General features: G+C 31.4%; 1 protein-coding gene across 1 annotated transcript; it reads left to right on the top strand.

Annotated features, from left to right (window-relative positions):
• Window positions 1–8,323: 8,323 nt before the first annotated feature.
• On the top strand, window positions 8,324–12,533 carry LOC124835132 (protein SOSEKI 3). Its single transcript, XM_047310017.2, has 7 exons — window positions 8,324–8,587; window positions 8,675–8,959; window positions 9,053–9,122; window positions 9,461–9,576; window positions 9,676–10,549; window positions 11,823–12,074; window positions 12,184–12,533. The coding sequence occupies exons 2-7, from the start codon at window positions 8,770–8,772 to the stop codon at window positions 12,227–12,229; spliced, it is 1,548 nt and encodes a 515-aa protein (XP_047165973.1). The 5' UTR covers window positions 8,324–8,587; window positions 8,675–8,769; the 3' UTR covers window positions 12,230–12,533.
• The last annotated feature ends 4,371 nt before the right edge of the window (window positions 12,534–16,904 follow it).

Raw genomic sequence — 16,904 nt, 5'->3', positions numbered from 1 at the left:
GTTTCTTTTAAAAGATTTTGTTCGATTAAGATGAACCAAAAGAACCGAACTTCACTAGACTCACATGACCCTTTTACTACAAAAAAAATTCTTCAAGACCCCGAAAGTAATGTCTGATTAATTAACTTCAGATCTAACACCTCTTCAAATGTCTGATTAATTAGATGACAAAACATATAGAATTTAACTTTTAAACCTTCTTTGTAACATATGATTACATTCTTAGAGTGATTTAATTTAACAGAGATTGAATGTGAGAGCATTCACTTTTTGGGGTGCTTCACGGTTAATGTTGATAGGTAAGGTATTTTGAACTTGAAAAGGTAAGAAGTATGGTGAAGTGAAAGCATGCAGCTTAACTTGGCGGTGTTTAATGGTGACAGTACTTGTGCAGCTACAGAGAGGAACAAAGTAGGTGAGGGAAGAGAAGCTAAAGTGAAAGCTTGCTATAAAACATAAACAATGGCCCACGATATTCATGAAAATTCGTTACTGGTGCAACTTTTCATAGATCTTCGTAAACTAAAAGGAAATAAAGCACAAAGAGAAGATGAAACAAAAGTGTCTCAACTATATTCCCTCAGTCAAAATTTGTTTCCATTGCTTTCTTTATTCTTTCTTTTTCTTTTTTTCCATAACTTTTGCACTTTCTTCTGTGATATTCTCAGATCATTCATGCTATGTTACCCTTCAGCATCAAGAGTTGCACTGACTTTCATTGTTGCAGATATTCATGTTTGGCTAACTAACATTAACATGGGTTGCTTACCCTCGAAGACATGGAAAGAATTGGTTATGTCAGATCTCAACCACGTGTTCTTTGTATCATAGTATAATAACTGATAAAAAATATATTTATAAATATATACTTACAAATTATCTATTAAAATCTTCAAATCCGCACCACAAAAATAGTGTTATGATGCAAAAATAGATGTTCTATGATCTGATAATTGACTCAGATGACCTTGCCCACTAGAGTACAATTATATGCAATTATAATGTTTTATTTTTACATATACACATACACATGTCTCATACCCCAAATGAAATATGATGAGGCCAAGTTTAGTAACCTTATTGGCATAAATGAATAAGCTCGAAAAGTAACATTAATAAACTTAGGTTAAAGTATCTTATGAAATAATCCTTATAATTTTACTGAAATTTTAAAAATCTTATAACTTGCAACAAAATATCAACAGTTTATTAAGAATTAAACACTTTTAAAAGTAAATGTCTTTGACACAATAATTTAGTACTAGAATAACTCTTGTATATATTTCCTGGTTAAAAAAAAAAGGATTAAAAAAAAATCCTAGACTAATTTCACAAACACTGTAACTCCTGGTACTAGAATTATTGTACATTAATGTGTGAAGGCAGGTTAAGGTTAACGTGGTTCAACTTTAGAAGAAAAAAAATGTTTTACTTAATAAATTTAAATGGCTACGCACATATCTATCTTGAGACACATTCAAAATATAATATTGGCCCCATATATATATATATATATATATATATATATATATATAGGGGTTTGTTAATTACGCCTGTTTTTCAGTTGGTACATTTTAGCAATGTATACCGGATTTTAGTAGACAAAAATATCCTTATATATTATGAATTCCAAGTTTTAAGGTCAAGGGTATTTTAATAATTTTCATTTTCAAAACTTAAAAAAAAAAAAGAAACCCCCCAAACCCTTACTCACCTCTCTCATTCCTCTCAATCCTTTCTCTTTCATCTCTCTCACTCCAACCTTTTCTCTGTCATCCCTACTGTAACCCCAATTGAAAAAAATCAGAAACACATGCCTTTAAAAAATTTTCCTTTGTAAAGAGTTGAGTCATTGACATATTCACCTTCAAGGCAAAGGTTCATTCAAGATCTCTTCAATTTCACCATCTTCACTAACCTCTTTAAAAAATTTTCCTTTGTAAAGAGTTGAGTCATTAACATATTCACCTTCAAGGCAAAGGTTCATCATCTCTAAAAAAAATCCTCGAGGCCAATTACCAATTCTTTCTGATGTCATTATGCTTGTGAAAATTAGATAAAATTATATACTGACAAAAATTATAAAATGAAAACTCATTATAAAGTCATTTTTTTTTGTAAGAAATTGTTTAACAACTGAGTGTTTTTGATTTTTTTCCAGGCCAATTACCAATTCCTTTGATATGCTTGTGAAAATTAGATAAAATTAGATAAGACAAAAATTATAAAATAAAAACTCATTATAAAATCATTTTTGTAAGAAATTGTTAAACAACGAGTATTTCTGAATTTTTTCCAAGTCAATTACCAATTCCTTTATGCTTGTGAAAATTGGATAAAATTAGATAAGACAAAAATTATAAGATGAAAACTCATTATAAAATCATTTTTTTGTAAGATTGTTTAACATCAAGTGTTTCTGATTTTTTCAATTGAAGCTACGGTAGGGATAACAGAGAAAAGATTGGAGTGAGAAAGAGGAAAGAGAAAGGGTTGAGAGGAATGAGAGAGGTGAGTAAGGGTTTGGGGGTTTCTTTTTTTTTTTTTTAGTTTTGAGAATGAAAATTATTAAAATACCCTTAACCTTAAAACTTAGAATCCATGATATATAAGGATATTTTTGTCTACTAAAACCCGGTACACATTGCTAAAATGTACCAACTGACAAACAGACGTACGCGCGTTAGCAAACCCCATATATATATATATATATATATATATATATATATATATATATATATATATATATATATATATATATATATATATGTTGTGTTTATAGCAATTATAAGAAATTACAAAGGCATAGGAAGTTATTTTTAAAATGATGGGAATTTATTTAAGAAACTGGTGCAACTATATAGACCAATAAATTACTTAACGAAGCACTTAAATATTGTTCAAATACTTTTTAGCACCTCAAAAAATTATACAGAATGTCAAATAGTAATTTTGGTTTAATGTGGGGTATAAAATTGAATTAAACATAACAATTGAAAAATATTTGGTTTAGTTTTTAGTTAGAAAAATAAAAATGAAACAAAATGTTTATTTTATCCAAATATAGAATATGTCTGTTAATTATAATTAACCTACATTTATGACTTTGGAAGGATTATTTTACCGTTTGATTGGATTACACTTTATATTTGTCGTCGTACTTTTATGAAAATCATAATAGTAAATTTGCACAGAAAATTTAATATTATGATATTATATAATTTATTTTTAATTAGGAGAAAAAATTTAAATTAGAAATATGTCAGTCATCACACAGAAATACAAAGATTTTATAATAAAAGTTAAAAATGTTTTTAATATTTAAAATTTGAAGCAGATTATTTTTCAGAATTTTAATACATTTTTGTTTATAAATTTTAAAAATAAATAAATATAGTGCATTTAATCAAAATAATTAAAATTTAAATTTAAATAATAAAATCCTAAGATCCTATTATATAATATTTAAGAATTAGATTTCATGAATAATCATAACCTAATAGATTGGATATGATAGCCATATAAAATCATAAAATCATATATATTTAAGTTTTCTTTAAATTTTTTGTTGTACCACATCTCCACCTTTTTTATTATATAAATTCAGCTTAAATTAATTAAAAATTTCCATTATTATGTGTGTTGTCACCATATTTCATCCAATTACAAATTAATACAATTATTATTAAAATTTACTTTCCAATTAAAAGTTAATACAATTAAAATTTTCATTTTTTTGGCCACAAACTTTGGATACACACCAAACATTTATTTTTAGTCACTTAAAGAAATTTGAACTTGAGTGGATTATGGAAAATACTGAAGGAGGAGAAGAGACCGAATATATAAATTTAAATTATGCTCCCAAATTAAATAAAGAGATGTACAATTGGTTAAAGGTCAAACTCAAGGTGATTGTGACGAAAATGATGTTCTTGCTATCCCACCTCTAAAAGAGGAGAATTTATTATTAATGTGTTTAATGAAGAAGTAGAGCAAATGAAGATACTTTTAGTTTTTTAGTTTTTTTAATTTGAATGATTTATATTAGATGAATTAAGTTTAATGAAGTATTGAGAAAGTGATCAATTTTATAAACTTAAGTTTGATTAAGTGTTGTGAAAGGATAAATTTTATTTTCATGAGTGTGTATTTAGTGATATATATTATTTTGTATAAAAAGAAAAATCTATTATCTACGTTATGATTCCAAATTTTACGATGATATGAACCTTTCACAATCTTAAATATAATTTCAATTTTAACTAGCGTATTCCTGATCCAATTATATTTTCAGGATAGTATATTTTAGTCGTTCAATTATAGTGAAACATCTCTAATACTAATATTAAATATGTTTTTATGTTAAAAAAATTAAAATAATTGAATTAAAATAACTATGTTATTTATTTTTAAAATTATAAATTATAATGTATTAAAATTTTAAACAATAAAAATTATTGTAAGAACCTGAAAATATGAATTAGAAAGTAACAGGTTATTAAGTTAGTGAAACTAGAAATTTTGCATTTAAAAGCCCATTTTCAAACATCTTGGTTCATTAACCCAACTCCATTCTCTCTCTAAAAACTCAGTTCTTTTTTTTCTCTACCTTCTCTCTACCACATCTATGCCTTCTCTCTTCCAGTCCTCCTCACTGAGCCACTGGATTTCTGTTTAGGTGGTGCTCAAACGTCCGCGACGTAGAGGGCTTCATAACCATCCGATTCGTTTTGAGTTCTAAGCTGGTAAACCCTCCATGCAACCTCTTCTCTGTCCTTGAACTAGCACATGCAATCTCTGTTAGTTGTATGTGTCTTATGCCTTCCTCTTCTTCAATTTTTCCACTCCATTCTAGCTCTAAGAGCTATTTCTGTCACCCGTATTTTGTAGAGTTTTGTTGAGTTCTCATAACTCAAGGTACTGTTAAGGCAAGTCTTTGAGTTAAGCTGTGAAATCTTGAGGTAAGGGGAGCTAGATTACTTTCTTATAATTTTTATGTTATGTGTATGGACTAATCTATGCATTATTCTGCTGTTTGGATTATATTTTTAAGTTTTGAGTGTGTGTAATGGTACATGGTACGTACTATCATGTTCATATGTGAATCTATGAAACTGTGTTGTGATGTTTGGAATTGATTTGGATGGGTTTGAATTGTTATAATTGACCAATTGGAAGTGAGTATAGTGTGAAATCTGTTATAACTTTGGTTGGATAGAAAATTTGGAGTTTTTATAGTTCTTAGGTCACTTTGAGAGGAAGTGAGGTAGTGACTTTGAGTACTGGAGGTTTTGAGTGTGTTTGGGCTCTTTGGATAGCTCATATAGGTCAATTTTGACTTGTTAGGAACCTCAAAATGGTCTAAAATGAGTTACAAGTGATAAAACTGGATTTGGCTCTCTAAGTTGTTGATTTTGGTGTTCTAGAGTAGGAATTGAGTCTTAATCACTTTAGAATTGTAGTAGGAATGTTTATAATCATCTAGACAAGTTTAATTAGGTGTAATACAGGAATTAGGGGTGTTAGAAATTGGATAAGAGGCCTAGAAATGGTAAGGGCTGGTGGGAGTATATGATTCTACAAAATTTGCTTTCTGCAGATGACGCAGAGTCGCTATGCGAGCTGTCTCGCATAGCGAGACCCTGTAGAGGGTGCTCATTGTCTGGGTCATTCGTTGTGCGAGCTGGTGCGCTGTGCGAATGACCAGAGGGTGTTGCTCTCTGTTTGTGGATTCGCTTAGCGAATCATGTCGCTATGCGACTAGTGATGGTCTGGAACAACTCTTATTTTAATTCGAAGGGCGAGTTTGGGCGCATAGCGAGTCTTTGGGAGGGGTGGTCTCTGTTTAGGCTCTCGCATAGCGACATGGGTGCGTTATGCAAGAGGTTGGAAGTCTGGTGCATGTAGTGGGTTAATTCGCATAGCAAATTAAGTGGGTGCGCTATGCGAGGGACATGAGGTACAACACCTCAGCGAGTTAATTCGCCTTGCGAGTGAGGGTGCACTGTGCGAATCCTTTGAGTCCAGTCTTCTCTTTTGCTCTCTTTTTGGTTGAATTAAGTGTGTTGAATGTTTGGAATGCATAGTATGATGGTGGTAATGTGATTATATCGAAAGTATGCGAGTGTATGAAACATGTTCGGTGATTGAAAGTATGTGGTTTTAAAAGTATGTGGTTTTAAAAGTATGGTGTAATTCCATGGATCTCAAAGGGAGGTTACATGGTGGTGCCCTATATTATTGGACATAATTCCATGATCTTTAAGGAGAAGATTCATGGTGGTGCCCTTAGTGTTTAGAATGATTTGCATGGTAGCTCAGTCTTGGGGGTTATCCTGAAACTACAATGGTCAATCATTTTCAAGTAGAGATGATTAAATCATGTCGTGAGTAGTAGCAGGAGGTCCTATTCTTGGGTGCTTCCAGTATGGCCCAAGGTGAGTGATAACGGACTAACCTCGTGAGTGTGGTAGGGTGAAACCCATTGACAATGGCTTTGCAAAGCAGTAGAGGCCACCACGAGTGCATGACCCGCCATAACTCGACAATCATTCTAAGTCCGACGAGTCAAGTTTAAAGTGCAACAAGTCATGTTTGTGTAGTCTAATATATATATATATATATATATATGTCCTTACTTGCATGTTGTCTGTGATTGTTATAACATGAATTTTTTATATCTAGCCACCCTTACTTCTGTGTTTGTGCTTTGCTTGGGTATGCTTTTCTTTTGCAATGATCATTCACTTGGATATGAACAGAGGTGGATGAAGTGCCTCTGGAGCAGGCTTTGGAGGAAGATGATAATGCTGCTTAGTTTGTTTAGGAATTCCTTAATTAAGTTCTATTGTGTTAAAGTTTCAAGTTATGATACATTTTGGGATGACTGTAACTCTAATACTTTACTTACAGTCTACTTCTAACTTTTCTCTTATATTAAAATGTAAACTTACTATATTACTTACTATATTATATGCTTCTATATAATCTGGGATGTTTTATATAAAATTTAAGAATTAAAATTATATTCAACTAAAATTTTTGTTAAAAAAAAAAATAAAACTGTCGGAGACAATATTTCCAACAAACCCATACAGAGACATTAATGTTGGTCTGGATCCGTGCAAGGGCGGAGGCTCATGAATCATGTGAACGGGTGCTATTAGGTCTGCTTGGTCAATTAGGCCTTTACGTCTGAATTCATTTTTTAGGTATTTTCAAAATTTTAGTGGGTGAGTTATAACATTTTGTATTGAGAATATTTTTGTAATTTTTAAATCTATTTTTATTTAATGTTTTTAATATGATACATTAAAAGAATTATATATTAAATTATCTTCTTATATTTAATAATTATAATTAATTGTTTAAGTCTTAATCATTTAAGTTATATTACAGTTACATATTTTATATCATGTATAATGCAAAAAGAAATAACTTTTTAAACAAATTTTTATTTTAAATTTTATATATTTAAAAAGATTTTGCTTAGCAGATTCATTGGTACGTGAGTTGTTTAACAGACCTGACTTTTTTTTTTGTTCATCAGTTAACTTTTTTTTATTTTCTTTAATAGGAAACTTTCAATTCACAAATAGATTTTTAAGATAATTATCTCATTATATAAGAAGAGAAACTAAATTAAAGTTATACAACTTTCATTAAATATTACATTATTTTTATATTTTAGATTGAAACATGTTTTTAAAAATTAATGTTGGAGTAAAAATTTCTTTAATATAGATTATATACACTAAATTTATGTTATTTTAAAATAGTTTAATGCTTTAATAAATGAAACATAATTTATGTTTACTAGATTAAAATAAAATATAGTGAATTATGAATAACTTGTTCACACTCATGCACATTTGTCAGAAAATTCTTTATACCTGACTTGAAAGGAACCACTGAGTCAAAAATACCGGTGATACAAAATTTTCCATTTAAAGCTAACACTAATAATTAATTAATTAGAGAAAGTAACTCATATTTTACATGAATCTCACATCTTAGCAAGTGATTTGTAAGTATATAAGTTCACTTTTTACTACCCAATGTCCTTGTTAATGTGAGAATTTTCATTGGTGAAACTTGATCCTCGTAAATTCTAATTCTTTTTAGTACACAATCAATAAGTACATTGATAAATCTCGTGGAATCTTGAAACATATAGAAATTTTGATTAGTTAGCTATATTCAATTCATACAAGTTTTTTATAAACAGAATATAATCATAGAATAAAAGAGAATGATTAAGAAATTAAAAAAAAAAAGGCAAAAGGAAAAGTAAGTATAAGAAGGATGTGTCCATCAAATCAGCCAAAAGATTAACAGGAAGTAAGCTGTAACCTTCACTTCACTTCCTCGTCTTGTCTCTGTTTCAATCGTAGTACAAACTTTCTCTCTCTCTAAAAGCTTTATATCCTTCACTTCACACTCCACTTCATACATCACAAGTATTTTTCTCTTCAATTTTCTTCTCATTGTATGTCACTTGGAATTTTGTACAACTACACGTTCTTCTAGGCGCGACCTTTCATAGTTTGCAATTAAACAAACTATCGTGACCACATAGATTCCTGTACGATCTTTTTTATTGCTTACTTTTTTACGCAGGTCTTTCTTTTATTGTTTAATTATTGGGTTGTTATTGCTGATGATTTTCCAGGTTCAATAAGATTTATGGTGGGAGAGAACTAATCATTGGACCCAGAAGCAAGTTGCGGAGAAAGTTTGAATTTTGACGAGATTGTGAATGTGGGAATGGAAGCACGGATGAGAAAGTTCCGACAATTGAGTCCAGAGAGGGCCAAAGTGTGGACGGAAAAGTCCCCAAAGTACTATCAGAATCGGAAGGTGCCGGTCGTTTACTATCTTTGCAGGAATAGGCAGTTAGAACATCCTCATTTCATGGAGGTTCCTCTTTCATCCCCTGATGGGTTGCTTCTGAGAGGTACTTTTATTTTATATGAAAAACGGAAAAGTATTTGATTTTGTTTGTTTTTGTTTGTGGGGTATGATTTTTTGAGGGGTTCTTTGTGTGCAGATGTGATTGAGAGACTAAACGCCTTGAGAGGTAGAGGCATGGCTTCTTTGTATTCGTGGTCTTGTAAGAGGTGAGGAAGTTATTTAACTCCTTGATCAGTATCTTCTCTTGGTGTTGATTTTGTATGCTGAGAATAAGCGAGCTTGAAAAATGAATAAATGCCGAGAGTTTACTGGTAGGGTCTGTTCTTGTCCCTTGTTTCTCTTCTGCATTTTGGGAAAGTCAACGCAGGATGATGTTCATTTCATTTGTTTTCTCAGAAGAATAGTAATGGAAGAAATCGAGAGTATCTTTTCCCAATGTTCATTGTTTTAGTTGGATGAAGCGGTCGAGATTGTTGAGCTGTGTTGTTGCTTCACCCCATGATCTAATTTTCACCATGTATGTTTGTTTTATTATGTTGTTCAGAAGCTACAAAAACGGATTCGTGTGGCATGATCTCTGTGAAGACGATCTAATTCTACCTGCTCATGGAAATGAGTATGTCCTCAAAGGTTCTGAGCTATTTTACGAATCAAATTCAGGTTAAGAATGTTATTTTCAATGTTTTGTTTGCCTGAATCATGGTGTGTTTTCTTAGGTCCTGTTGAGATCTTATAATGATTGTGGATTTCGCCTTGCAGAACGTTTTGACCCTACTAGCACTGTGAAAACACAGAACCTGAAGCAGTTGCCAGAGCCTGTTTCTTGTAGGAGCCATGATGAGGCTTCCACCTCTTCCAGCATGAATGAGAAAGATACAAGAAACTCCCAAGAAGATGATGAACTTTCGCCAAGACAACAAGCCGGTTCATCTGACGTGTCTCCTCAGTCTAGAGCTGGAACAAGTGATTCTCTTAGCTTACCATTGACAGAATACAAAATCTACAAGACTGATGGATTGGCAGATGCTTCAACTCAGACAGAAGAAAATATTGGCAAAACCGAAACCCAGAAAACGTGTACCAGGGGTGTATCAACCGAGGATGATGGGTCATTGGATCAGGAATGCCATGAAATAAGTGATACTCAAGTGAAAGACAATTCTGAAATTGGTAGGGATACTATTTCTCCTCTCCCCTCAACTTCTAGTCCATCATCTTCTGGAGGGAAAACTGAGACTTTGGAGTCCCTTATAAGAGCTGATGTGAGTAAAATGAACAGCTTTAGGATCCTAGAAGAGGAGCGTATTCGAATGCAAACCAATGCAAGGCTGAAAGCCTCAAGTCTACTAATGCAACTGATCTCATGCGGGTCTATATCTGTGAAAAATCATAGTGTTGGCCTTATTCCTTCTTACAAGACCAGGTTTTCCAATTCCAAATTCCCCTCCCCATTGTTCTCATCTTCTGTTATGTTTGGGGAATTTGACTGTCTAGCAGAGAAAACGAAGGTGATGGGCCTCAAATTGGAAGACAAAGAATATTATAGTGGGAGCGTAGTGGAGTCTAAAGTACTGAAGGAAGAAGGTGGACATAATGTTGTTCTAAAACACTCTTCTTCTTACAATGCTGAGAGGTAGGTTTTTGCTTTCAGTTCATTTCTTGCAACATGACAAATTAGCATTAGGTAGAGTTACTGTTTCCATTCCCAAAATCATGGTTTATCACATATTGCTGTTTGGTTTGTTGCAAATGGAACACACTAGTCATTAATTCGGAGAACTCTTGTTCATCGCTGAGGAAGCAAGTGCTTGAGGAGTGACCATTTTTTCTGTATTATTCTTTCAAAACTGAATAATGCTGGATTAGGCCACATTACCTTATAGATTGTGCCATAGTACAAAAATAGAAAATGCCTGAATCCGGTGTTAAAATGCTTGTTACTGAGTGTCCGGATTGAACCAAACAAAACGAATGATATTGTAGTTAGAAACACAAACGATCCTCTGAGATGCCAGTTAATCATTATTACCAATTCAAAACTCAGATGCATTGACTACACTCTATTACATACAAAACAACATCAAACTAATTTTTGGATGAAAAACAATCGAGCATCATCTGTCAACTCTAATCACTTTGTCAGTTCAGAACTTGTTCAAAGTGAAAGATTGTAAAACTTTTCTGAAATTATTTATTTTCGAAACACACAATATTTAATGGTATGTACTGCTTTCACATGCTTGCTTAGATCTACATTTATGATAGATAGTGCAGCAAGATGATTCAAGGGAGGCTTCAAAAGCACAAAAGAAGGGCCTTCATTGCTTTTTAATAAAGTCATTATTGAAATAAGATAGATATCATTAGAACATCCAATAGCTAGCATCCTTCCACAGAAGGGAAGGAGAAAAGAAAAGTAAAAGAGAAAAAAAGACTGGACAAATGGAGGATTTGGTTCTCTTTAGTTTTCAACTCTTTAATTCCGTCTCCTATCATGTGAAACACTTAACTCTGAGAAAAAAGGACCTATGGAATAATAAAGAAGAATAAGGCTTTTATGTTTTGTATGCCGGAAAAAATGTTGGGGATAACATCCTAATTTGATAATATATTTTGCAGCAGAGTTGATAGAGTCCCCATGGGAACGAGTAGCATTTCTCTTGCAATATAAATTGCAGTTTACAAAATCCTTTCTAAGCTTTTAATGTTAACGAACATGCTCTTACTTTCTTACAAAAGGAGGTCCTTGCTTGGAGACCATCTTGTATCACATGCTGCAAAAAGTAACTAGTTATTAAAAAAAAAACATAATGACCAACTTTGTGAGTTCACGTCTGAGAGTGGTGTGATTGATTTTGAGTAGTCGTCACATCCTGGCCAGTATCTCATCTGTAACAAATATGCAGGACATCTACAGAGTTGAAATCACAAGACACCGAGGAATCATCATCCCCAGCAAATTCAAAACGCATGATATCTCCTGTTTCTGATGGATCAAGAAATTCCATGGATAGAGCCAACGGTTCAGACATATCTTCAGCACCATCTAATGGAAGCAGCAAAAGAATCACTGAAAATTCATCAGGGTCAGGGAGAAAGCAATCTAAGAGGGTAGACTCATTCAGAGAAGAGGAGAGGGTGATCAAAATTGAAGAAAGTTAAGTGTTGTCTTTATTCTGTTTCTACCCATCTCCTTTTAAAGGTTTTTCATTTGGTTGTTCTCATAGTTTTCAGGTATTGATTGATGAGTTTGATTTAATTCAACAGGCTTGCTTCTGGAGCTCGGGTTATAATCCAGTCTAAACCATTTTGAGACACAGCTCTGAAATATTTTTGTTACAGATGTTAGGCAGCTAGCAAAAACTGCTAGTTTACAATTTTTGTTTGAAGGCAACATGATGGTGTATATCTATGTCTGTCCATGTGATGTATCCCTAAATGAACAAAGTGAAAATGTTGACAGATTATCGAGTGCATGGGGATTGGGGGGGCTAATAGTGAAGGTGTGGTCCCATGGTCTCCTATTACATCTTATAGGGACACCACCTGAAATCAAGTGATTGCACATTTTTTTGTCACTACACATACTTATATATATGGTATTATTTTGGCCTGCAGCTTTTGTTTGCTTAAAGTTAGTGCCTGCTACTTTGCTTGCGTTTCCATCTTCCAAGGCTAAAAATTGCCACACCAAAAAAGTGCATGGTCGTTTTCAAATATGTTGAATGTTAGATGTGAGATTGAACCTGACACATGCACTTGTATTAAACATTAAATGTCTGTCAGAAAATTACAGAAGAATATGGAATTGTGTTCTCAGAATAAGTTAATAATCACTATGTTTATGTAATCCTTTAGGGAGTCCTTACACTTAGCTCTTAATCTTATAAAAATAAACTCCTAGAAGCCTATAGAAAGAAACATGAAGGCTTTAAGCTTGCTAAAGTAGGGGTTGGTTTTTGGAACATTATGTAGATTTGTGATTGATAACAGTGCAATTCAAACATGGAATTTCGATGTAACAATAAAAGCTGTAACCCAAAAAGTAATGAGATTCTTAAGGTTACTATTTTATACCAAAATAATGTTGGTGTTCTGGAAATGGACAAGGGTTGTATTATTAATATTGTTATATTTACTTTCTGTTGTTAACATTCTTTTATACGTAGTTCTTTTTCCTTCACATTTATCTTTTAAGCTATATGCAAGTGGAATTTTTAAGCTATATGCAAATTGCAAAGAAATAAAAAGTGGCGGTGATCTGATCTGCAGTTTACTTAAAATGCTTTTGTCTGTTTATGGGATATAGTTTTCATGTGCATGTGTTACGAAGGTAAATTGAAAATCTCACACGAATAAAATAAACAATATATAATCTATAAATCTATTATTTTAAAGATTAAATATAATTTCTTACGAAGAATCCTCAACTTTTTTTTATGATTTTTGTTCTTTAATCTCTATTTAAAATTTACTCCTTGAAATTTACAATAAATCTGTTTTAATAAAAAAAAAATCTCATAACTTGTTTTTAATGATTTTTAATTACTCTGAATTTAAAAAAAAATTGAAATTAGTTTTTTACTTGTAATAATAATGATGACAATTACATTAGTGAAATGGGAAATAAGTAGGAAGGCTACAACAATCTTATCAACGAAATATTAATATTAATAATAATATTAATAATAATAATAATAAATGTGAGATATTGATAACCCTAATAAAGATGATAATGATCACAATAAGTAGAAAAGAAGAAGAGAGAAAGAGCACTATTTAAGTAGTTAGAATAGTAATATGCAATCACAAACAAGTTCTTATAATTTAAGAAGCGTGTTTTTAATGCTTAGAGGATGTTAATGAAAATGATTGGCATATTAAAAGAGGATCCCTCTTTCTTAGGGTAAGATTTAATGTTGATGTGCATGCCTTAGTTAGTCTTCAACTACCAAGATAACTTATTTGTGAAATTAAATTTGGTATTTTTTATTTGTATTTCATTTTTAGTTAGTTATTAATCATTTCTCTCGTCCAAAACTAATATTATTTTTAATAATTTTATAACTCTACAAGAAAATTATTAAATAACAACTAATTTAAAGATAAAAAATTATTAATCAAACTAAGTTAAACATTATTTTATAAATTAAAAATATCAGTATTTAAAATAATCTTTATCATTAATAAAAAAAATTATAATTAATTTATATGTATTAGAGTTTAAATTAGTTTCTAACCATAACTAGCAAAATAGAGAGTGGAGAGGAGCATTTAAGAAGTGTGGGAGAGGAACATAAACGACAAGAAATAAAAATTAAGGTTAGACTCCATTCTTTTATTTCTAAGATACTTCTTTCCAAATAGAGTTTGTTACATAAATTACTTCTTTCCAAATAATAGAGTTTATATCATAACGTGTTATTTTCTATTATCTATAATCTGAATTTTCAATTGCGGTTAGTTTTTTTTCCCTCAGTAAACGTTTTTCGTTCACAGTCACATCTAAATTAATATAACTTTTAGTTTTTTTATTAAACTTTTGCATATTAAATATGAATTAACCCTCAATTGTATGCTCATGAAAAGTTAAAAACATCATCAATGACATTCTTGAAACTAAAATATATTTTTCCTTAAAAATTATGTAGTTTAGAAAAAACCATCAATTTACGAAAATATATAAAAGTTAAATTCACTCCCAATGAACTCACAGTCTATTAATTTTTAACATCATAATGAGAATTCGCCACTGAATCAGAAGATGGTACAACGCAAAAGTGGAATGAGGAAAAGTTTTAATGTGAGATATTGTATAATAAAACTATGCATATGATTAATTTGAGGGTTACTTCCTCTTCTCTATCATTCATATTAGGAACTGAAAAATAATACAAATTTTGACTCAGTTTGGTTATACAAAAGAATAGAATGGATCATGCAACATTCCAGACATAGCATGAAATTAAGAAATTCACCATCATAAAATAAAACAAGCAATATATAATATGACGTACCCCACAATATTTTTTCATTTGTACATGCAAAATATTCCTGCTGCTTATTATTTCTAGAACCAAAACCAGAAAAAAATTCTTTTTTTTTTTAATGATACAACAACTATGAAGCTTATTATATAGCCGTGTTAGAATGAGATGAATTGAATTATTGGCTATGGTAAGTGGAAAATAAAATGTCTACAGTGGGTCATGGCACGTGTAAGTGTCACCTCACATTGTTGTCTCACACACTCCTTTGTGTGCCTTCCACAAGTATTATTCCAAAGCAATGATGTTCATTAAGAAATTCAAATTCTGCGTGTTGTTCTTCCTTCTCCTTTTTGTTAAAATTAGCTACCATAAAATAGAACTAAATAAGGCATCAAAACCGTCGTCAATGATGTCAGTTTAGATTCTCCTTCTGAAAAAAGAAAGGGTCAGAGGATCCAAAACTTCAATCATCTGATCAAGGTCAATGGGAGCAACATGTGTCTACTTGGTACAGTTATATATTTACTCTCGCTTTTTGACAGTTACATATGCAGTTCATATCTGCATGTTTTTTCTTTCTGTAACAAGTCAATAGTTAAAAAAAATTAAAATAATTTATCAATCATTGGCTAATTAAGCTAACATGCATGACTTATATAGACACGTTAATATTTGCATTAATTGGGGCAACCAAAAAGTTTTTTTTTTTTTTTCCGATTGAAATTCCTTATTCAAATAACTTAAAATTGTCTTGAAGATCGGATGGACTCTTTGGTAGTCATTCATAATCCAAGTTTCATTATTCTCTCTCTTTCTTGTTCAAGCTGTATGAATGGTTGTCTTGAAAATCCGATGGATTCTCTAGTAGTCATTCATCATCCGAGTTTCATTATTCTCTCTCTCCTTTTTGTTCAAGTTGTTGTATGGATGATTACATGTCAAAGACACTCTGACGCAATAATATAACCAATAGGTTAGCACAAGTTATATGTGCATAATGATCCTAAAGTCATACATGAGATCTTTATTTATAATAATTGTGATGAATTTTTATCTTTTGCTGGCTTAATCACAACTCAATTGCATTTTAATCTAGATTAGAAGCTTAATGAGTCATTACTACATATTAAGTACACTGAACACGACCTAAACTTGAGTGAACGGTTCGGATGGACGAGAAAACGGCCTGGATAGAAAATCTGAATACACTTTGATTAAAAAAGATTTTCTATATACACTGGTAGTACATAGTTCTTTTTTACTCATAGCACAGAAACTGTGGATTCCTTTTTATCAAATATTTGATATTTTTTTATAAAATAGGGAGTATTACTGTGGTGCAAAGTTTGACGGCTGTTATGATTGTGAAATCACTAACTTGCATCCACAGCACCTTCCATTTGCTTTATGAAATTTAAAATATGTGAGACACGTCATCATGTTCCCAGTAGATTCTGTTCACATTATAGCAGTTGTTCATCTGCATTTATTTATCCCGAAAATGTTGCAGTACTCAGCATAGAAAGTGACCCTTTTGTGATAATGATCTTGACAACAATACTGGCTTCAACTTCAATCAATATAAAAGTCGAGAAATGCTCATTACCCATATACAACCTCATCTAAAGCAGCATAAAATAGTGCTATTATTACCCATATTGATATGAAAATGACCAGCTTTATTTAAAATTGCTTCTGGAAAAAGGCTACTTAACACAGTTTAAAACTTTTACTTGAACACAGTTTTCTCAAAACTGCTTCTGCATTATTCTTGCTGTTGCCAGTTGTAATCATTCATCAGAATATATATATATATATGTGTGTGCAACAGTTGAAAAGTTTAGAGCGGCTGCAACTAGATTGATTTCGATTTATATATGCTTAAAATAAAATAAAAACATAATTAAAATGACAATTCATTTGTCTCGGAGTTGAATTTATGTTATATATAAACAGCCAAAGAAACTTACGGGTTGGATTTGATGCAAAGAGCTGCAT

This window comes from Vigna umbellata, chromosome 6 (genome assembly GCF_029865625.1).
Source record: "Vigna umbellata cultivar VRB3 chromosome 6, Vumbellata_1.0, whole genome shotgun sequence".
Lineage (NCBI taxonomy): Eukaryota > Viridiplantae > Streptophyta > Magnoliopsida > Fabales > Fabaceae > Vigna > Vigna umbellata.
Note: the sequence above shows the minus strand (reverse complement) of the source record. Positions and strands in the feature narration are given on the sequence as shown.

Coding starts and splice junctions, on each gene's coding strand:
- LOC124835132 (XM_047310017.2), top strand. CDS start 8,770: ATGGAAGCACGGATGAGAAAGTTCCGACAATTGAGTCCAGAGAGGGCC. Junction 9,123..9,460: donor TATTCGTGGTCTTGTAAGAG/GTGAGGAAGTTA, acceptor TATGTTGTTCAG/AAGCTACAAAAACGGATTCG. Junction 9,577..9,675: donor ATTTTACGAATCAAATTCAG/GTTAAGAATGTT, acceptor TTCGCCTTGCAG/AACGTTTTGACCCTACTAGC.